This window comes from Platalea leucorodia (genome assembly GCF_965183815.1).
Source record: "Platalea leucorodia genome assembly, chromosome: 7".
Taxonomy (NCBI): domain Eukaryota; kingdom Metazoa; phylum Chordata; class Aves; order Pelecaniformes; family Threskiornithidae; genus Platalea; species Platalea leucorodia.
The window spans coordinates 44,101,569-44,123,162 of record NC_138829.1 but is presented as its reverse complement, the minus strand read 5'-3'; the positions used below and the strand labels follow the sequence as shown (position 1 = coordinate 44,123,162).

Here is a 21,594-nt window from a genome sequence, read left to right as displayed (position 1 = left end):
ACAGAAAGAAGCAGCAAGAATTGAAACACTGGACACCAGAACGGTCCCCAAACCCGCAAAGCCACCTGCTGTTCGATACATAGCTGCTGCTCACCATCTCTTTTTGAATATATGCCACTCAATACCATCTCATATATGCTGCTGTTGTTTTAAGTGATGCAATATTTCATTAATGTCCAAGCAAATTACAAGCACTCCCTGTTTTCCTAAGGACTATGACAGAGAGATAAGAACAGTTTACGCAGGGGCTTTAGGACTGTTTACAGGCAGAGGGGGTGGATGACACCGGTGTATCTGTTGAACAGAGGAATTTGATCATGGATCTGCAAGTAGAAGCAGGAAGGGAGAAAATACATGGAAGTTATGGCAGGCAGCCTTTGTGTTCCCGTGGCCCCCAACAGCACCGTCCTGCAAGGCAAGGGCACTGTAAATGGACCGTGACTGATCTCTATGAAATTGAGGAGAGTAGTGAAATGTTGCTCATCAGTGGGGGGTGATTACTAAAAGTTTTCACTGCTGTGGTGGGGGGTCTCCTGCCACGCAGGCAGCCTCCAGGCATGCTACCAAGTGCTTTCACTCAAAAGGAATATTGTGTCCTAAGAGCAGGGAATTCAGGATTTCAAGATGCCTGCACTGAGCATGAATCCACTCGCAGCAGTGATGGCAGCGGGCATTGCAGATGCAGCTGCAAGGTTGACTTAATTCGGGTTAGTGAGACCTGGGCTCCATGTTCTGTGCCACACAGCTGGCCACGCCGGAGCGCAAGGGCTACTGCCAGAGGATACAGACTGTGTGCTCCCCGGCTTTCTGTTCCTTCGAAACGCCCTAAGCACGGGGATGCAGCAAGCACCCGGCTGGTGGGATGCTCATCCAGAGTGGGTGCCCTTGCACCTGCGTGAGCGAGAGTACCGCATTGGGCTCCCATGGGGAGGGAGCCTTCGCTCCCTTCGCCAGAAGGGTGGAAGATGGTATCAGCCCAGCTCTCCTCCCCTTCCTCTTACGCAATTCAGCATGCAGGGGAGTGACTTGATTTTTTTTTTTTTTCCCTTCTCTCTCTCGGGAGTTGGTTTTCACTTCCTGCACTCTCCGTGCCTTTGTCTCCGCTGGACGAAGCTGAAGGCACACCTGAGGGGTGAAGGTGCGGGGGGACGAGGGGGACACCCCGCTCCCAGCATCGGTTTCACCAGAGACCTCCCAGGTGGGGTGCTGAGAGTGCATGCCTGGGGATGAGTGGCAGGGTAGGGGGACACATCGGCCACCCAGGGGCCGGGGTGGCATGCACCTGGGCACCATCCCTCTTAGCTTCATCTATCTTTTCCCTTCCTTTAGGAAAGGATTTAGGTCTCAAGGCGGTGAGGATCGGGACGCCAAGATGGCCAGAGGGAGTCCAGGTCCGTGGTTTGTACTCTGGGTCTGCTTGGTGCTGGCGGTGGACTTCGGCAAAGGGCAGGAGGAAAAACCCTTCGGTGAGATGTGCCTCGAGGACTTTACGGCAGGGATGCCGGATTGGGTGCTGGATACAGATGCCTCTGTCCAGAATGGAGCCACCTTCTTGTCATCCCCCATGGTCCATCGGAGCAGGGAGTGCATGAGAGCCTGCTGTAAGGACCCCGCTTGTAACCTGGCTCTGGTGGAGCAGGTCCCAGGCACGGAGGAAGACCGCATCCAGGGCTGCTTTCTCCTCAACTGCCTCTACGAGCAGGCTTTTGTCTGCAGGTTTGCCAGGAAGACCGGCTTTATTAACTTCTTGAGGAAGGACGTGTACGATTCCTATCTGGCAATGCAGTCTCACGGATCTGGTGGTAAGGTGCCCGTAATAGGTCTGTGCAAACCGGGGCTGGAAGAGCACTAATGGCCGCTGGTGCCAGCTCCTTCAGCCATCATTTGTGCAGCTGTGCTACCAAATGGTTGGGATAAAGTGATGTTTCTATATGTCCCTCTGCCACAAAGGTTTTCCCCTAACTTTGATAAACTCAATTAAGATCTGTGCCTCAGTTTACCTACTAGTAAATGGAGAGGTAATCGTTCTTTAACCTATTTGAAGCGGGTGGAGCGAGTGTTTACCAAATGCAGGTTAACCTTTTGATACTTGACAATGTAGAGAAAAAGGTATTGTTTTTCTTCTCCCTCCCCCCAGGCCTTTGAGGTTGGAAAGTGAAATCTTCTAAAAATCTACACATCACTGCATTTTAAAGGGCTGCATTAATCTCTTAATTGCTCAGGGGCTGGAGGCAGGACACAATCCACTTACCTTTCATTTTGCCACAGCCTGAATCTTGTGAGCTGCAGCCTGGATGGTGAGGTGTCTTGGTATCGCTCTGCTTGTTGGGGCTGGTCCTTGCTGCTGGGGCAGGGAGAGGGAGCAGCTGGGGGAGGCTGATTAGAAAACTCCCCCTTTGGACGTGGGTTTTTCTTCCCCAGTCCCTGGTTCTCTGCTCTGAAAGATTGCACCTGGACCCAGAAAACCAGGTGGAAAACAAACTAATCTGGAGCTGGCCACCTGCCACACACTCTGCTGTCTCCAAAGAAATGCAGTTTGTTCAGAAATGCTGTTTGTTCAGAAATACTGAAAACATGGCAATTCCTCCTTTTGCCTCCTTCTTCCATGTTTTGGAGGAAGCCTAACGAGGCCGGGATGTCTCTAGCCTGGCTGGGTCTTTAGCAACCATAACCAGTTTATAATACGTTGATGCCTGGGCAGGGCTGTTAGGGGCTATCTGTATGGGTAATCTTCCTCACACCCCCTCCCAGCCCACCCACGGTGGGGAAGGAAAGGATCTGCGAAGATGATGAGGGAAGCATCCAGGTGGGTGCATGGGTCTTGGGCTCGATGGTGTGAGCTGAATAGGTCTTTGATCTTCTGCTGGGATGTGCCAGCCTGTGAGCCTTGTAGGTGCTGGAGGTGTGAAATGGCACCAAACCCCACCCACACTGACCACTTTTGTCCATCCTAAGTAGCAGTGCAGGAGTTTCGGAGTAGGGCACGGCTTCTCTGGAGCAGCCCTTGGGTGTTGCTCTGGTTTAAGCAGTGATGTGGCAGAAGTGGTCCTCCTGTCCTCTGTCCCTCCTAGTTGCTTCCCACTGCATTTTAGGGCCTTCAGGTAAATCTCTACCTCACTGTTGCAGTAGTTGTCCTGCGTCTCCATTCCAGGCTCAAAATCCTTTCCACAGGAGCTGCAGTTAGCAAGGAATGGCAGCCCACATCACCAGGACTGAAGGGGGCATGCTGGCAGCTGTCTGAACTCCTACATGCTTTGTTGTAGGAGGAAAAGGGAATGCATCATCTCCAGTACATCCTGATTTCACAAGATTAGATTAAAATACAGTGTACTGTTGAGCAATTCAGTCTCTTCACCGCTGTGGACCAGTGTCCCATACGAGGAGACTGCAACCCCCTCCTCCCTGGGCCTGGCATTGCATGCATGCACGTCTCCAGAAAGTGTCCCTGGGTCACTGAGCTCCCTGTGCCACCAGCAGTGCTGTGTTTGCCAATCCATGGCACCTAGCTGGAGCATCCCAGCCACTGATACGCAGGTGCTGCCTTGCAAACCATCCCTAATGCTACTTTCACAGATGCTGGGATGGCTGCAGTGGAGCAGGAAGACCCAGGAGGGCTTATCAGTGAGACGTGAAAAACATGCCAGAAATGCTGTTAGGGATACTCTGCCTGCTGAGGCAGGCATGCCCCTCCTCGCTCACGTGGGGCTTGCGCCACGATACCGCTGCGGGTGTAGGAAGGGCTCGGTCCCTTCTACACCCCATGTTTGCACTCTCGGAGGGTGCAGGGTGCCAGGCAGGTCTCCAGCTCTAGTGACGGACACTGGGAAGCTCGCTGCTTCGTGTTTGGATCAGGCTGCAATGTTCATGCTGTGCTTTCATGGGAAACACTTTTCCCTCCTCTCCTAAAATTTTTAGGCATTGTCTTTGACCAATACCAAAAGCTTTCTGAATCACCTTGAATGACATTGGAGGGCTGGGAGGGAAAGAGACGAAGGACTATTACTGTTTATTAATCCAGAGCTGAAAAGGAGTTATTTTACTGGAGAAATAGCCAATAATAACAAGGGCTAAATCAGACCATACAAGCTGGGCCCTCCTCCCCACAGCAGTTGATGAGGCACTTAATGCAGATCTCAATTTTGGTTCAGATGCAAACAAAAAGATCCAAAACAAAACCCCAAACCCCTCCAGCTGTGATGCTGGAATTGGGTCCCCGCAGGCGGAATGGGCCTGTCTGGGCAGGAAGGTGGGCACCTGGCTGCCACCGAGGGGCAGACGGGAAGGGGGCAAAGGCGCAGGTGGAGGAGGCCAAACGAAGGAGCCTCTGGGCACTCAGCGTGTCCACCTGGCAGCATAAGGAAGCTCTACAGCGTTTTTGCTTCCGGACCTTTTGAGGATGCCTGAAGAGGCCAGGTGAAACGAGTGTTAAGGAAGCTGTTTTCGGCATGTCAGGTTTTCCTCCCAAATGTTTATAGGCAAAAAAATCTTGGCCCAGGTTTTGGACTGGAGACAAAACTGTCTAGTCTTCCTGCTGTTGTGCTGTATCGCTGTTAAAATGTGAGGCTCTGTGGCTGCTCTGGAGCCTAGGTTATTGCCAACCACCTGAGACTGGCTCTAAAGGTCTGCAGGAAGCTTACATGTTGCTTTATCATCCATCCCTTTCCTTTATGTGCTGCTGTCAGGTGTCCTAGGAGCCTTTAGGGTATGCCCATGTGGCAATCTCCAGACGTCCTCTGCAATAATGAGGATTAAAAGCATGTTTTTTCTATGAATAGTGACATATATATTTAGTGATCCCAGTGGGTGACACTAAACAAAAAAGCCACACATTGCAAGACCCACACTACTACTACAGGGAGCAGACCTGTTGAATTAAGAGGTTTATGTATGTTCAGGAGGAGACTAGATAACACTTGAAAAAGAGAGCACAGCTGGGGGCTGCTGAATGGGTGAATTCAATCTTGGAGCGTTTCCGGAGCCTGATGGAAGTAGCTGAAAGCTCGGAGAGTATCAATGGGGGAAGCACTGTGTATGCTTGCCCTGTTCTTGCTCTTGCTCGAGCATCCACAGCGAGACTGTTGGCAACTGAACACAGGGACAGAGGCAACCTTGCTCTAACCCACTGCGGCCACTCTTACGATGTTATGACTTCAGAAAAACCCATGGGTACAGGCAAAAATGAATACAGCTGAAATCTAGCTCCTGCATATCATCTGAGAATATTTTCAGTATTTTGGAGAACAAGAACTTCTGAGTCCTTTATAAGCTGGTGACGACAGCTTGGCTCTGTCCCTCTCCTGTTCCAGCTAACGTACAGACCGAAGTCTCTGATGTTATTGTTAAAAGGCACTATCCTCTTAAGTGATTCCCCAGCCTGAACTTTGGTGCGAGTTTTCTGCCTGGCTCATTCGGGAGGGGCAGGCTCACCATGCATTTTATTGGTAATAATGGAGCCCAGTGTTTAAGTAACTACCCTGAGCTTATTCTGGTCTAGGCAAACCAGTTCTGGGTGTGAAACTGGAAAATAACCTCCCTGAACCTTTGTCCGTTTCTTGAACTGAACCTTTTGTGGTGGTTGTGAAATGCTCGGTGACACTCTCCTCCCCCTGCTGAATTCAGGGTTTGTGAGTGGGAGACGGGAAGCGCTGGGGAACCGCAGGGTTCAGGATGTGTCGGCTCCTGCCTCACTCTGGAGAGAGATTTGCAGGTTAAAACTTTGGTAATGCAGTCAAAAAGGAGAGCTCCCCAAGTCTGAAGCTCATCCCTCTTCAAATGTTTGGTCCCGCGCTGGTTTCCGTTCTGCAGGCCCAGTGCAACTAAAATGAGCGGTGCTGGGACCCCAGCCAGGGCTGAGACAGGTCTGGTCGCTGGTCTTCCCTTGGCTGATGCTGCTCAGCCCTGAGCCAACTGCTGGTCCTCCAGCACCCAGCTCAGGCCAGGAGAGGGGGAATTGCACGTTCATTACCCACACCACGGGTTCAGAGGCTAATGTATACTGGAAGGGCCCTCAGAGACCCGCCGGTCCAGCTGCCTGCTCAGAGCACGTGATGAGCAGCTTCCACTCCACTTGCTGTTAAATTAGTTTGTCACACAGAATGTACTGAAGTGCCACATGTTGTGGCTACCTCACGTCTTGTCTCTGGAGCTATTTAAGGAGACTGGAGGAAAAAACTGATCTTTACTAAAATGGCGTGAAGACCAGCAGGAGAGTCTTTCCTTGTGCTCACTGAAGCAAATCGGACCGGTTTCCCACACCCTGAGGAAGGATGGAAGGAGCCTAGTGGCAGCAGCAGATTGCATTATTCTGAGAACATAATTCGTTCAGTTGTGCTGTATTGTTTTAGAGAGATTAAGTTGACCTGCTGTGTGCACCTCTTACAAACCACTACAGAAGCCTCTAGAAATTAATGCTGAGAGCTGCTTCACTCGCATGAATTGTCAGAAAACTATATGGCTCTATCATGACTGTATTTGCTGCCCAGCCAGGATGAATCCCTACAGAAAGAGCCTGTATTTCTCTTTCTCCAGGCGCTATGTTGCATTACCTTGTTCCCTTCTCCCTCTCCCCCTCCTCAGGCAAATCAACACTGTGGCAGCAGCAGCATCCTTCATTGCCTTTGCCTGTTACAATAGAGAGTTTTCTGCTGTCGATGGGTGAGATTTGAATGAACCCTCCCTGAAAGCTGTTCACTTTTGAATGACTTCCCTGGAAGCAACGCACGAGCAGAGCTTTAGCATTTGTGGGGAGAGCTGTGCTGCTGCCCGCCTCTGCCCACCTGCTTTTGCAGCAAGCAGGCCCAGCTGGCTTCTGACGCTTGAAATCTCTGAGGTTGCGTGTTTCAGGGACGCTGGAATTTGGGTGGCCTCATTTCTGCTCCTGTCTCTGCTACTGGCCTGCCCAGTGGCTTTGAGCAGTGGCTTTTGCCCCCAGTGAGGTCCTTCCCTTCGCAGTGCCTCAGTGTCCCCGGTGCAAGCCGCACTCGTCTCTTTTGTAAGCTGCTCCTGCAATGGCAGACAACAGCGGGCTGTCAGAGCCCCTCAGTGACCACGAGAAAGCTTTCCAGCTCTCTCTAGTGGCAACCTCAAATCACTCTGAGGTATTCTCAAGCATCGCTTTATAGTCTCAAGTACTTAGGGTGTACCTGCATGAGCGCTGGAATGGAGGAAATCTGGTTTTCTGTGAATTTGTGTCTTGAGGGCAAGAGCTGATATCTGAGCTCCGAAAAAGAAATCCCCAAACTGGGAGCTTTGCAAGTGCTTTCTGCTGCTTAACTTCACTGGTGCCTGCATGTTCACATAACGAGGTCCCTAGTGGGGTCTCTCCCCCCACCTAGATGCTTACTTTTGCAGCCCTTGTAGGAATTTAATATCTTTTAGATTCGTGTTCCCCCATCAACTTTGGTTCAAGTTTACTCGTTGTTAGAGGTGAAGCCAGACAAACCACTGACTGCATAAGCCTTAAAACTAGATGAAATTTTTAAAAAAAGCAAAAAACAGGGACTGAGGCATGAATACACTGTGAGCCATATAAATTTGGTTTTAAACATTTTGGATTTACTCTACCAAGCTTTTCTCTGGGATCATAAAGAGAAGATATTTCACTTTCTGATGTATTTTATAAATGGAAGCAGAAGTTGTTACTTAATGACGTGACTCCAGGAGCATGCGTTCCACAATAAAGAGGGCGACACACAACAGCATCATAAAGCTTTACTCTCCCTGTTAATTACAGAGTTTTACAGCAGAAACTTTCCATAGTCAAAAGAGCATTATAGCAAAGGTAACTTTCGTTTTTCAAACAGACTTTCAGAGCAAACCAAACTGAATGGAGAATCTCCCTTCTATGAGCAGTTTGTTGATACTCACTCTGGCTCAGTCAGCACTCGGTTTTGAAGCTCAGGTGGAGAACAGCCACATTGCCACTGAAGGCTTCATATAGTCAGTGTAGGAGAAATACTCCAAAGTCACTCAGCTTTCAGACGTCCTAAGGAGAAAAGGGAGAAACTTGAAAATGAAGTTCTTTTAATTTCTAGTAGGAGTTCCTCCTTGGCAGTCACCACACATAAGCAAATACTCTGACTATTTTTCTGGAGGTGAGGAGGGTCGCGGAATTTGGCTCATCAGAGATGGGATCTGGAGAGGTTGCTGACTCATTGATCAGAACCAACCTTTTATTTCATTGTGCAATCCACAACCCAAAGTAACTAAATTGACCCGTGGAGAAATATGTTGCCTGCTTTTTTTTTTTAAGTGTACATGCTTAAAAATGACAAGGAAAAAACGTGATTTGGAGTTGTTGTGAGTTAATGACCGGCCTCTGCAGTGCTGAAGAACTGGTCTTTCCCTTGCGCAATCGCATCCACCTACTGAGCTCACCCTGGCAGGAGGGTGGCAGGGAGCAGGCTGCGCTTCTCCCTGACAGGGTCATGGTGTTTGCCTGGGAGGAATGGCAGGCATGTACCCCCTTTCCAGGGCTTGTAGCGCTGTGTACAAGGTGGTTGTGGGGCTGTTTTTCCCTGTTTGGTTTGGAAGGTGTTGCCAGCTCCAGTCATTGCTTTTGCCTATGAATGTTCTTGCAGCAAGACAGCTTAAAAATAAAGCGAAAGTCCATTTATTTGTTCTACTGGCCCTGCTCAAACCCAAGAGGTGCCAGGCTCTCTTGGCCCTGCTTGGTGTCTTTCAGCAAGCAGTCTTTATGCCTGATTGAGACAGGACCCATCACTCTGGGATGCAGCCCTGAGGAAGGAGCAGCAGGAAGGTATGCCTCACGCAAAGCTGACAGGACACCAGGGTGGGCACCTCTGCTTGTGATGTTGTTGTTGTTGCTTGTGATGATGTTGTTCTGTTGTCTTCCTGGCCTCTTTCAGTCCAGCTGGGAATCCTCTGCCTCTTTTGGTGGTTGGATTAAGCTCAATAATATGAGTATCTCGGCTGCAGGAGGAACCTCAGAGGGCTGGTACGCACATACCCTCCCCGATTCCGCAGCCCAACAGGCTGAGCGCAGTGCTCAAACGTGCAGACAAGGGAAGGTTTGTTTCTCCTGTGAATCCCTGGCGGCAGCAGCATTTGTAAGACCAGAATAGAATGAATATGTCTTCATTTGGTAAAAGATACTAGAACATAGAAGATTCTGGGTGGATTTGTGGTAACTGATCTGGAATATGTGTTGCAAAGGCCTCTATCCTACTGAATTTAGTGATGAAAGAACTAAAAAGTAGCTTGTTTTGAATGACAGGTTTGTTAGTATATATGCCTTATATTAAAGGTCCCTTCAGGAGGCTCTAGCAAGTGTCAGCAGCTGGGACCTGAATCCAGAAACACTCAAACAGAAAATTAGGAGCAAATCTACAGCAGTGAAAATAAGTAGCTGATGGAGTAGTTTTCTAAGGGGTTTGGGCACTAATCCTCTTCTTCAGTCACAGTCGATATAACAGTGTAATGGTAGAGTGATTTATATCTAGCTTATAAATGACAATCAATGTCTTTACAAAAGACTCAGGCTGAACTTGAACATTGAGTCTTGGACTTGGTACAGGCGCTACCAGGTGGAGTTTTATGGGCTGAGCTATGCAGGAAGCCTGCGATCAGAGACGTTCAGGCCAAAAGGAGTTATGAGTCAGGCTCAATGGTGTCATTGTATAGGCTGTTCTTGCTGGCATCAGTTTTCATCTCTTACAGCCTGGAAAAGTGTTTAATGGATTGTGGAGGCTGCTGGTAAGCTAATCCATGGAATGGCACAAAAATAATGATCTTGTGAATGGCATTTGTGTGCTTTTTTTAAGACATGCATGTCAGAGAGTGGGGTGGGAGATGAGGTGGAGGAGGGATATTTCCCATCCAAATCCCGCATTGCATCGTTCTGGTTAAGTATGCTAACATAGGGCTTGGCGATGGTGGTAGGAATGATGAGAGTCAGTTCCACATTCTTCAACACCCACATCAGGTCATCTCCGTAAGTGAAGGGCGGAGATTGCTCTGTGCTGTTTTGCGAGGATGCGGTCCGACAGTAAGAAGCACATTGGCTGTAGCCACGGGGACAGCCTCTTACGGTGGTTCCTGTGGGCAGAAGTGGCCAGGGAGCCAACTGGCTCAAAGGCACTGCCAGCATGGGTTGCGGAGTTACTAAATTAGTGAGGGCTGTAATAACGGTATTGATTGCCTGTTGCTTGGTCAGGCTGCAAGAAGCACAGCTGTATAAAAGTGTTTTCCTTTCACTGGTTGAAGTTTGTATTGATTCAGCCTGGAAGATCCCCCCCTCCCTTGTCTTCCTGTAATGGAGACAAGGACTGGACCCTTCAGCCTCTCACCCAAGCCTTGTTCTGCATTTCTTCTGCAGATGACCATCCTCCAATAGCCCGCACTGGCATGGACATGAGGGTGCAGCCGGGGGAGCCAGTGATGCTGAGAGGCACAGAGAGCACGGATGACCGAGGGATAGTCAGCTATGAATGGAAACAGGTCCTTGGTGACCCCTCTGTGGAGATGAAGGTAGGGAGCTGCAGGAAGGAAGCAGCTTGCTCAGTGTCACCTGTGGTCTGCACTAGGTTGGGCTCCCACAGCTGCTGACTTGGAGGTCACCTTGTCCTTCCCTCCTTGAGCCAGTCCACCCACGAGCCTGTTCCCAAAAGCTATGAAGCACTCCTCATGGTTGCCCCCACCCTCTCACACACTACTGGCACGTGGCATTTCTTGGCCTCATCAGGTCTCAGGCTCCCTGCACCAGGACGCCATCTCAAACCTTCCTGAGCAACACTTGATCTGCCTGGCCAGGAGCACCTGAGAGGGCAGCAGCTTCGGTGCAAGAACTGCCTCTGCTCCCAAGCTCCTGTAGTTCAGTGAGGGGCCTGCACTTAGTTTTGCTCTTCTCCACTTTGGTGCTTCTCCTTCTCTGGCTCTGAATAATCCAGTCTCAGGCTCTGCTACTCTTCTCCTGGGGCTTTTCCTGGACTTTGCCTCTCTTTAGAGCATAGGTTCCTCCGCCTATTTTATCTGAGCTGGAGCAGAAGTCATCTCCTGACTGGCTCCAAGATCTCTGGGGTGTGAACACTGCCTATCTGATAGATGTTAAATGTGAATTGTGGCTTTAGAAGAGGAAACGATTACCGTTAAACTTCTGCAAAATGCTCTGGAAAGCCTTGGAGCTTACATGGAGCTCTTGTGGCACCTTTTGGAAGAATTAGCAAATGAATGCATCAGGCCCACAGCTGATTTTGAAGACCAGCAATGACTAGCTCTAGGGTGCTGAGGGGGCTGTGGAAATCTGGAAGTGCTCCTTTCCTTTTCCCTTCCCCCTAGCCCAACCAAAGCAACTGTTGGGGTTGTGGTGGGGGGAAGCCCTCTAGTAGTATGCTGTGTTAACTACATTAAGATGATATATGGCAACACTGTTCTCTTGAAACCTAACCAAAAAGGCAGATGGGATGGAAACGGAGGCCCAATATCATTAGCAAATATAGGAAAAAAGTTTGTGTCAATAATATCACAGCTTTCTATTCTGACAAAATAATTCGCTCTCTTTTAGAAACCTCTCAGCAGGCAAAGAAATAGGCACTTGTTTCCCTCTCTAAAACTAAATATATTTGTCATATTCAAAGTGAAAGAGTATATATTTCTTAAATACACCTAGCTTATTCCCTATGTACTAAGTAAATTATTCATAATATGTTTTATTTTTTAAAAAAGAAAATAAAAACTACAGGTATTTCAGTCCTCTCCAACAATTTTTATTTTCCCTCGTGCCTTCACCATGCCCCAAAAAATGACATATTTAATGACGCTTGTGGTACTCTTTCTGTCTGCTATTCCAGCTGGGTATCAGCACATGGATTTAGGGGTATTGTATAGCACTGAGACATTTTTCATGCCAGACATCTGCCTGGGGGTTTCCAGCCAAGCTCCTTTCTTCCTAATGCTGGAACATGGGCCTTGCATGGCTTCACTCACTCCTTCATTAGAGGTACCTTCTTCTGCATAAGCCTTTCTTTTGCATTCTCAGAAGCACGAAGAAGATCAGGTGGAAATCTCCAACCTACAGGTGGGGACTTACGTCTTCCAGCTTACTGTCACCGACACTGCACAACAGCAAGACTTCACCAACATCACTATCATGGTGCTGAATTCTGAGCAGACTGAAGGTAAGCCTCAGTCCACAGATGTCTAGCTGGAGTTTCCAAGCCTGGGTGCTGCTCTGGCATTACTGGTGCTCTTCTCAGAGGGGTGGATGGGAAAAGAGCACAACTAAAAGACCAGACTTGCATGTCAACTTTTCCCAGTAAAAGCCTGTACCTGACCAGTAGTGGAAGGTCTCTGCATTCATAGTGGTCTATTTTAGGGTTTTCACATCCACTTGCAGAAGAGGTGGCCTGCAATAACCCCATCCTTTCTGCATGTCATTGCCCTCTGCTGGGTGATGCCAGAGTGGCTGAAGCCCGGGGTGCAACTGAGGGTGTAAGACAGGAGAACTTGAAAGGTCTTGTTGACTCCATGGTTTTGCTGTGAAGGCCCCAATTCCCTTAAGCCACAGGATAGGTGGAGCCATCTGCATGACATTCAAAGTGTCCCTGGCTTTATTTATATGTTTTACTTTAATGGCCTCGTTTAATGATCAAAATGTTCAGCATTACAAGTGCATTAGGAGGAAGGAGTTCTTGGACAAATGGTTGACTAGTAGCTAAGCAGGGAATTTTCTTATAAAAATATAAGAACAGCCATCTCAAGTGATGCTAATGGTCTGTCCAAAATCCAGTACACTGCATCCAACAGTGTCCAGAGGTTGATACTTTGGAAGGAGTACAAGAACATGACATGTTATCAGTAAATCCCTACTGTGCTTGGCTAGTCCCCAAGGAATTTGCAGCTGGGAGATTTTTTTTAAGCAGAAGATGGTGTCTTTGTGTTTAATAGCCATGGATGAATCCCTTGTTCACCTCATGTAATCTTTGCACAGCAGCAACATCCTGAAGCAAGGAGTTTCACAGCTTAACTATGATGTACTGTGTAGAGAAGCAGTTCCTTTTGTTTTATGGATGTGGCACCTTCTAATTTGATTCTGTGACCCTGCCTTTCATATAAGAAAATATATACCATGATTCCCTACTCACTTTCTCCATGCCGTTCAAGATTTTATAAATCTTTCAGACAGGTATCCACACTGTTGACGAACTTTCCTTTGGAAGATTTTCTCCTTTGTATATGTGAAGGAAAAGCAAGCTAACCAGAGCCTTTTAATTTAACTTTCTTGATAGAGCATTGTTTGACTCCTAAGAAGGTGGGTTGGTGTCGGGGATCTTTTCCACGTTGGTTTTACAACCCAAGCCTTCAGCAGTGTGAGGAGTTCATTTTTGGCGGCTGCAAGCCCAACAAGAATAACTACTTACGGGAAGAGGAGTGTAAACTCGCCTGCAAGAATGTTAGAGGTGAGTCTTCAAAAATCAGCCCCCTCTTTCTCATAGGATTGGGATGACCATGTAGGCAGGTACTGCAGCTTCTTGGCTCACAGCTAGTTAGAGCCCAGAGAGCTGAGGAGACTGGGCTAATTATGGATGGGGAGTCCTAGTCTTACACTGCCAACATAGCTGGCCCAGCTTCTGAAGCACTGCTCCCCTGGTCAGTGTCCCTGGTGTGTCTCTGGCTACAGAAACCCTCACCAAATTTTCGTGTCACATCTGAAACCTAAATTCAGAGGGTAGCATTGTGCTGTGGGGGAGCCAGAAGTGCTTCACTCCCAAAATGAAATTAATCTTCCTCCCTGGCACCCTCTTAGCCAAGTCTGAGAATGACTTAGCGCTGCCTCAGATAAACGGGCCGAGCCTCTGCCAGGCCCTTTGTGGTGCACAGCTTAAGGAGGAGGCAAAAGCCTTGGAAAAGAAACACCATTTGGGAACAATCTAGCTAGTGGTGGGAAGTTCCCCTGTGCTCCTGCAGGCCTGCCTCACATGGGTACTACTCATCTGGGGTCTCTGGGTGGTGGGCATCCGTATGTCTCCTCCCTAATGCCTATAGGGCTTGCTTCCAGAAAATATGCCCTTCTTAGGTGAGATATGAAAGCAATATAAATTTCATCTTGAGCTGACAAAATGATGTTGTGGTAAATTTGTTTTATTTTTCTCCTTGTCTCTTCAGGTTCTGTTGGTGGGCGACAACAGCCAGGTGAGCCTCCTGTACCACTGAGTAATCCTGCTGTAAGCTCAGTGTTTCACGTCCATTCCTGTGGCTTTTGATTAGCACTCAGTCAGCGTGGAAAGTGAGGCACTGGAGACTAATTTCTTTACTAAGCCTTTCACTTTCATGTCATAGGATAATTCAGGTTGGGGATTACCTCTAGAGGTCATCTGGTCCAACCCACTACTCAAAGCAGGGCCAGCTTTGAGTCACATTGGGTTGCTCAGGACTGCATACAGTCAGATGAAGCTCAGAACTGGGCATAGTACTCAGCACTTGGGACCACCTCTGGAGCAGAGGAGAATAATCGCTCTTCACCATTGGCTCTCACAGCCCGGTGTGCAGGTTTCAGTTTGGCTTTCCTAATTTAATCCTCCATGCTTGGGCAATGTCTCCATATTCTTCCTGAGTAGCTCATTCTTGCTTCCACTTTCTGTGTACTTCTTTTTTGAGAGGAAGCATGGCTGTTCCCAGAGCAATGTTTCATTTATAAACAAGAAATTATTATTTTTTTCCTTTTTTTTGAGTCCAAGGTGGCACTGAAGAGAGACCTTAACCAATCTGCCTTATTTCTTGTTTGCCAGCCCTATCAGCAGCTCATAAGGTCTTCATAAAGCATCTGTGTGGCAGGGAGAAACAATGAATTTTAATGAGCTATCTCAACTGTTTCTGATGCAGTGTGCAATGGGAACTGTCAGTCCCCCTTCTTCAGATGCAAGGATGGCTGCTGCATTGATGCCTATCTGGAGTGCGATGAAACTCTGGACTGTGCTGATGGATCAGACGAGATGTATTGTGAACAGTGTAAGTACTTCAAATTCTGGCTTAGACAACTTAATATCTGCCCAGGGATGAGTGCAATGTAAGTTACAGGTGTTATTGTAGAATCATAGAATTGTTTAGGTTGGAAAAGACCCTTAAGATCATCAAGTCCAACCGTTAACCTAGCACTGCCAAGTCCACCACTAAACCATGTCCTTGAGTACCACATCTACCCTTCTTTTAAATACCTCCAGGGATGGAGACTCCACCACTTCCCTGGGCAGCCTGTTGCAATGCCTGACTACCCTTTCGGTGAAGAAGTTTTTCCTAATATCCAACCTAAACTTCCCCTGGCGCAGCTTGAGGCCGTTTCCTCTCGTCCTGTCGCTTGTTACTAGGGAGAAGAGACCGACCCCCACCTCGCTACAACCTCCTTTCAGGTAGCTGTAGAGAGCAATAAGGTCTCCCCTCAGCCTCCTCTTCTCCAGACTAAACCACCCCAGCTCCCTCAGCCGCTCCTCATAAGACTTGTGCTCTAGACCCTTCCCCAACTTCATTGCCCTTCTTTGGACGCAATCCAGCACCTCAATGTCCTTCTTGTAGTGAGGGGCCCAACACTGAACACAGCACTCGAGGTGTGGCCTCACCAGTGCCAAGTACATGGGGACAATCACTTCCCTAGTCCTGCTGGCCGCACTATTTCTGATACAAGCCAGGATGCTGTTGGCCGCCTTGGCCACCTGGGCACACTGCCAGATAATATTCAGCCGGCTGTTGATCAACGCCCCCAGGTCCTCTTCCACTGGGCAGCTTTCCAGCCACTCTTCCCCAAGCCTGTAGTGTTGTTGGGGTTGTTGTGACCCAAGTGCAGGACCCGGCACTGAGCCTTGTTGAACCTCATACAGTTGGCCTCAGCCCATCAATCCAGCCTGCCCAGGTCCCTCTGTAGGGCCTTCCTACCCTCCAGCAGATCTACGCTCCCACCCAACTTGGTGTTGTCTGCAAACTTACTGAGGGTGCACTCGATCCCCTCATCCAGGTCATTGATAAAGATATTGAACAGAACTGGCCCCAACACTGAGCCCTGGGGAACACCACTTGTGACCGGCTGCCAACTGGATTTAACTGTTCACTCAGTGCTTTTTGGTGCCTTCTGTTCTTATCTCCTGACCCTGCATTACCTCTTTTCACAGTATTATATTTGCAGGTTCTGCCATCTCCCGTATCTCTGCTGACTGCAAGAGCTAATCTTCCTTCTGGGATGTTTCCTGCCTGTTAAATATTCTTTGACTCTCTTCTCTGCACCTGTCTGTAAGACTTCAGAGCCTGTCCTCCCCTCCCATTCCAATATTTTTCTCACTGAATGACCTTACCTGCTCTCCTAGAGTTGGGAGATGGGAAATGAAACCATGATTTCTCCCAATCTGTCCACTGTCACAGTCCCCTTAACGTTCTCACGTTATGCTAATGTAAATGCACAGTGGTGAGCTGCCCCAGTCTGCAATCCCTCCTCCCTCCCTCTTCTGACAGAATTCCCACAATCTCTTTCCTATATGTGGGTGCTTTGTTGCCTGTTTAGGTTGCAAGCATACGATTCTTCTGTCTTGCCCTCTCATATCCTACACTAGTGCTCTTTCACACTTCTTAAAACCTGGAGTGACAGCAGTTTCCCCATACTTCTTGATGGGAAAAAAAAAAAAGCAGCCTTTGTTTTCCTTGGTTTTGTCTCTGTATTTGTGGAACGGAAATTGGGAATAGTTTCTTGTTATTACATTTTATTTTTTCCATGTTCTTCTCATAGCTTTGAGATATTTAAGAATCTCAAATTATATCTCCCTTTCCCTGGCTTGTGATAGCAAAGGAATGTACAGGAAAGCCCCCTCTGCCCATGTCTGCATGGATGGAGTAATTTCTTTTATATTCAACTGGTAAGAGAAGTTTTAACATGAAATGTTTCTCTCGCAGATGCTCGTGAGTTCAACAGGCTGCAGAAAATCAATGTCACAAACAAGCAAGGTATGTACCGTCCAGAGCGCCTAGGCTGACAGCTACCAGCTTTTGGTTTTTTCTTCAGTCTGTTGTTTCATGGTAAAACTGCTTCCCTGTATAATTCCAAAAACGGGTGTAGCATCTGGGTAGTCCCTCTACTAAAAATGAGCAAGGGCCTGTTCTCTGACCTTGAGGACAGCTGTTTATAGCAGGCTTTCACTCTCCTGCCTAAACCTTTTCCACCCAAGCAGGTCTCATGCACATTGCTTGTCGGGCACCGGACCTGGCCCGTACAAAACCCTGCAGCACTTTTCTGGAAATAGTGCAAACCAAAGCAGCGTGGGGGGGGCACAACAACGGCATAACATGAGTAATCATATGCCTGTGCTTGATCCCATACCTTTGCCTTGTTTGTACTAGTGTAGACAGTGGCCCTGTCACCGGGCTAAAAGAGTATATCCCAAGTCAGCTTAAATGCAGCTTGCTTGTAGAGGAGACCTGAGCCGAACTGTGGTTTCTGTGTGTTTAGGCTCTTCATGTTCCCTTCTGCCTCCCGAGGAGGACAGGTCATTTCTGCAGGGGATTGAATCCAAAATCTAGCATGACTGCATGCTCTGATGTTCCTTTTTCCTCCTTGCTAGTTTATGGGCAGGTGGCGCTCACCTTGGCAATGCCAATTTGAGCAGCTGGCAACTGGGCAGTGGGGGACCCGAGAGCCACTGCTCTGGCCACGGATTCCCTCTGCCATAGTGCTTGTGCTCTTCTGTTGTGAGCAGAAAATGTGCTGCTCTGGGAACACACTGCTTGGGCTACAGCTCCTCTCCCTTGCTTTGCCAGGTCACTGTGTGGACTTGCCTGATACTGGACAGTGCACCGAGAGCATCCCCCGCTGGTACTATAACCCATTCTCTGAGAAATGTGATCCCTTCACCTATGGGGGCTGTGGTGGCAACAACAACAACTTTGAAGAAGAGGAAGAGTGCATGAAATCATGTTCAGGCATCACAAGTAAGCAGACATAGTGAGGGCTGGAGTTGTACTGATCAAACTATGAAAATCCCTCCAGATTAAATTCTGTGGTCCCAAAGAGGCAGTGACTTGGGAGCTTTCAGTCAAAGCAGCTCTGCTCTCAAACCCTGGCCGTGCCTCACAGCGTTCCTCAACGTGACCAATGGCTTACAGGGAACGGTGTGTATCTACAGCATCTTTCTGCAATGCAGCCTGTCATTTCTCAGAGCTGGAAAACATTTTGGGTGCTGATGTTTACAAAGAGACAGAGGAGGATGACAAAACTAAGCAGAGATATGGTATGCCCTCTCTAAGGAGAATCTAACTTTCTAGCTTGGCTCCAGTCCTCCCCAAGTGGGATGGGAGAAATTAAGAAAATCCTCAATGACACGCATTAGGCAGAAGTTTTAAACAAACAAGAGAGGAAGGTTTACACTGTAGAGCGTTGTACCTGTTGCTGTGGAGGCCAAGAGCTGAAACAGGAATAATTCCGCCAAACTGTATCTGTTAGGAGACAAACTGTTACTGCTTTTGTGAAGTGCCACCCTCAGCTACACTGTGCCTCACAGCCTGCCCTGAGAGCTCAGTACCATGGCTGTCAAGAGGGATGCTGCCTGCATTCAGTCACTTCAGAGCACTGGAAATACGCTCCTCAGAAACCTGTCTTATCCCTTGTTCCCAACCTTCTTTGTAAAACTTTTTTCCCCCCTCTCTGCTCCCAATTCAGAAGCAGATGCCATTGGCCGGAGATGGGAATCATTTGAGTCCCAAAGTGCTATCTTAAGTGAGTAACGTTTTTTTCCTACATATCTTGCTTGTTGCTTTTACCCTGTCCTGAAAAATATTTTGTCTTTCCTTACAAATAGTAGCCTTCTCTCCCACCAAATTCTTCCTAAGGCCCAAATTCACATAAGGACCACTAACTTCTGCAAGAAAGAAGGCCCAAGTGGGTATGTGAATAATGTCGGGTGCTAGACTGTGGGGAAATCTGATGGCCCTATACACTCTCTCTACAACTGTAAAGAACACCAAAGCTATTGCATTACAAGTTCTTAAAAGAACATAACATTAAGGTTGGTGTCTTTTCACCACAGAGCTGTAAGGCCTCTTTCTTCGGTAGAGAACTGAAACTTTACACTTCTGTTCTTCAACCCTAGAGATTGATTTAATCTTCAAATTCACACCAGCTCTCAAATGCATCATGTTTGACTGTCTCCACTGATGATGCAGGAGTTTGGTTAGCTGTAGCAGACCGAGTGCTCACCGGTCTGCTATGAGCTCTTTCCCCACAAACTTAGCCTGTCCACCATAGCTCACTCCAACAGCGTTATGCCAAACAGGAGGTGCTTTCTGCGACCACCCCTTGGTGGCCTCCCTGTTGACATATGAAGCAAGGCCAGCGTTGCAGAAGGGCTTGATATTCATAGGGGTGTCAAATGGCCAAGCCTGCCGAAGTTTCTGAATAGCCTTTAGAGGGCGTGGTGCATCTGGGAAACGATGGGAACCATAATTTGGGAGAGACAGGCTAGCTATACCCTGGCCATACCCTTATGCCATGTGGTTGCCTTCTTTCTTCTTTGCCCAGTTGTTCAGTGACCACCCTGCTGTCAGGCCAGCTATTGCCCACTTCTTCTCTTTGTCAATACAGCTTCTGCAGCAGCTTTTGTGCTTGCTTCTTCCTGACTGCCCCTGCTGCATCAGAGCTCGCAGAGCAGCCCTTCTAACGTGTTCATGTATCCCCTGCAGGTGCCTTTGAAGTAGTGATTGCCGTGCTCCTCGGGATCTGCATCATGGTGGTCCTGGCGATCATCGGCTACTTCTTCCTGAAGAACAGGAAGAACAGCCGCCGCCGTCAGCCGGCCACTGCTACCAACTCAACCCTCTCCACCACAGAGGACACTGAGCATCTGTTTTACAGCAGTGCCACCAAACCAGTCTGACCTACAGCCTCTCTCTCTCCAGCCCAGCACTGGGGCACTCCCCAAAGCTTCTGGAGTTCTGTTTTTAGGCACAGGCCTGTGCCTGAAGGACTCTTTCTCTTTGAAGACATTTGTAGCATCAGGCCAAGATCTAGCCATGATTTGGCAGTACGAGTGTTTGTGATTGTCTTGGCTAAACGGCTGCTCTGGAAAGTGAGGATCTGGGAGCATTTTGATGCCCTTTGATGTCTATCCCTTTCTAACCTCAAACAATCCAGTGAAACTCTGAATTACATCTTTCTTCCTGCTCAAAGCTGGAGCACAACTCCGCTCAACTTACTGAAGGACCTTGGGACTGGATCTGTGTAGCATTCACGTTGGTGAATGGTGCAAGCTCACCAGAGCCAGCAATTTTTTGTCTGCAGTGCCACTTTCTTCCACCCAACCTCATATTTTCCTCCTTTTCCCCCAGTCCTCTGCAAGGTGGCCCTGCCTCCCAGCAGTCCTCCTGGTCGTGGTGAGCGTCTTGAGTGCTGTGAGATTCACGTAACTGTCCAGGCCTGTTCCAAGGGCTCTGTGACACTCTCCAGTGGTTCCTGTTTTTGAGATGGAAGGAAACAGAAATACCTGCTTTAATCACTAGGCTTTGCTTTTTAACAGAAAAGCACACCTAGATTTTTTTTCTGCCTGGCTGCCATGTTACAGCCTCCTATGTACAGTACGTGTCCACCATTTTCTCTCTGTGAGTTGCCCTGGTTGCTTTTCCAGTGTTCAGTCTGAACCCAAAGACATTGAGAAAATAACTATTTATTCTCACATGAAAGGAAAGGAAATGTCCCTAGTTTTCCTGCTGATGGTGAGGGGAGGGTGGAAGGACCCAGCTCCCTCGCAGTTGGACCTTTGCTGCAGCTTCGATTTTACTCCGTTCTTCTCCAAGCACGCAGCCTGGCCTGAGTCCCTGGCATCTCCCAGAGCACAGGAGTGGGCTGGATACCGCCAGCTAATGTCCCCGAGCTTCCTCGCTCCTGCTGGCCCGTCCCTCCTGGTGCAAGATGAGCCCAGCCCCGGGAGGTCCAGAGCTCATTCCTGGTCCCATGGCAGTGTGTGACATCCCTGCTTCGGTGAGGTCCCCCATCTGTTTCCCTGTAGGCTGTTTGCTTCCCAGATTTGTACTGCTGCACCTCTGTTGTCCAGGCTTGTACCTCTGGGAGCTGAGGACATCTGTTGGGGGCATAAGCTGCTATTTCTGAAGTGCCTGGTACGCTTTGTTGCCTGTGGGGTTGGCACCAATCCCCAAACTTCCAGTGCCTGCTGCTCTTGGAAAACTCCTGCTGTGAAGAGAGAGGAAATTGGTGCATATGTGTTTGCGTACGTGTGTGTATGTGTATAAGAAGCATAAATCTATGTACAGGCTTTAGTTTAAACGCTTGCACCCTTTCAGGGCCAAAGGCAGAGTGTCTCTGGAAGGCTCTGGTGAAGCCATGCTCAACTCAGGGCACGGCTCAGGTCCTCTCAAGTGCAGCTCCAGGAGAGCTGCCTCATTGGGACGATGCTGGGCTGGAAGGGAAGAAACCGCAGCCCACAGCCTGCTGGCAATCTGACTGCACGCTTCTCCCCATCACGGGCATCTGCCTCAGTGTCCCTGGGGCTCGTCAGATTCCTCCACGGCTTTTCATGATCTGTCTTGTATCATTTCTTCCATCTCTTTGTTTTTCCCACAGCCTATCATGGCCTATGCAATAAACCTAACATCTTG

General features: G+C 48.6%; 1 protein-coding gene across 1 annotated transcript; it reads left to right on the top strand.

The window, feature by feature from the left end:
• Positions 1-1,371: 1,371 nt before the first annotated feature.
• On the top strand, positions 1,372-20,287 carry SPINT1 (serine peptidase inhibitor, Kunitz type 1). The gene is made up of 10 exons (XM_082317266.1): positions 1,372-1,802; positions 10,337-10,488; positions 11,996-12,134; positions 13,245-13,415; positions 14,122-14,148; positions 14,839-14,964; positions 16,888-16,938; positions 17,749-17,919; positions 18,647-18,703; positions 19,666-20,287. Exons 1-10 carry the CDS (start codon positions 1,373-1,375, stop codon positions 19,857-19,859), a joined length of 1,518 nt encoding a protein of 505 aa, XP_082173392.1. The 5' UTR covers position 1,372; the 3' UTR covers positions 19,860-20,287.
• Positions 20,288-21,594: the final 1,307 nt, after the last annotated feature.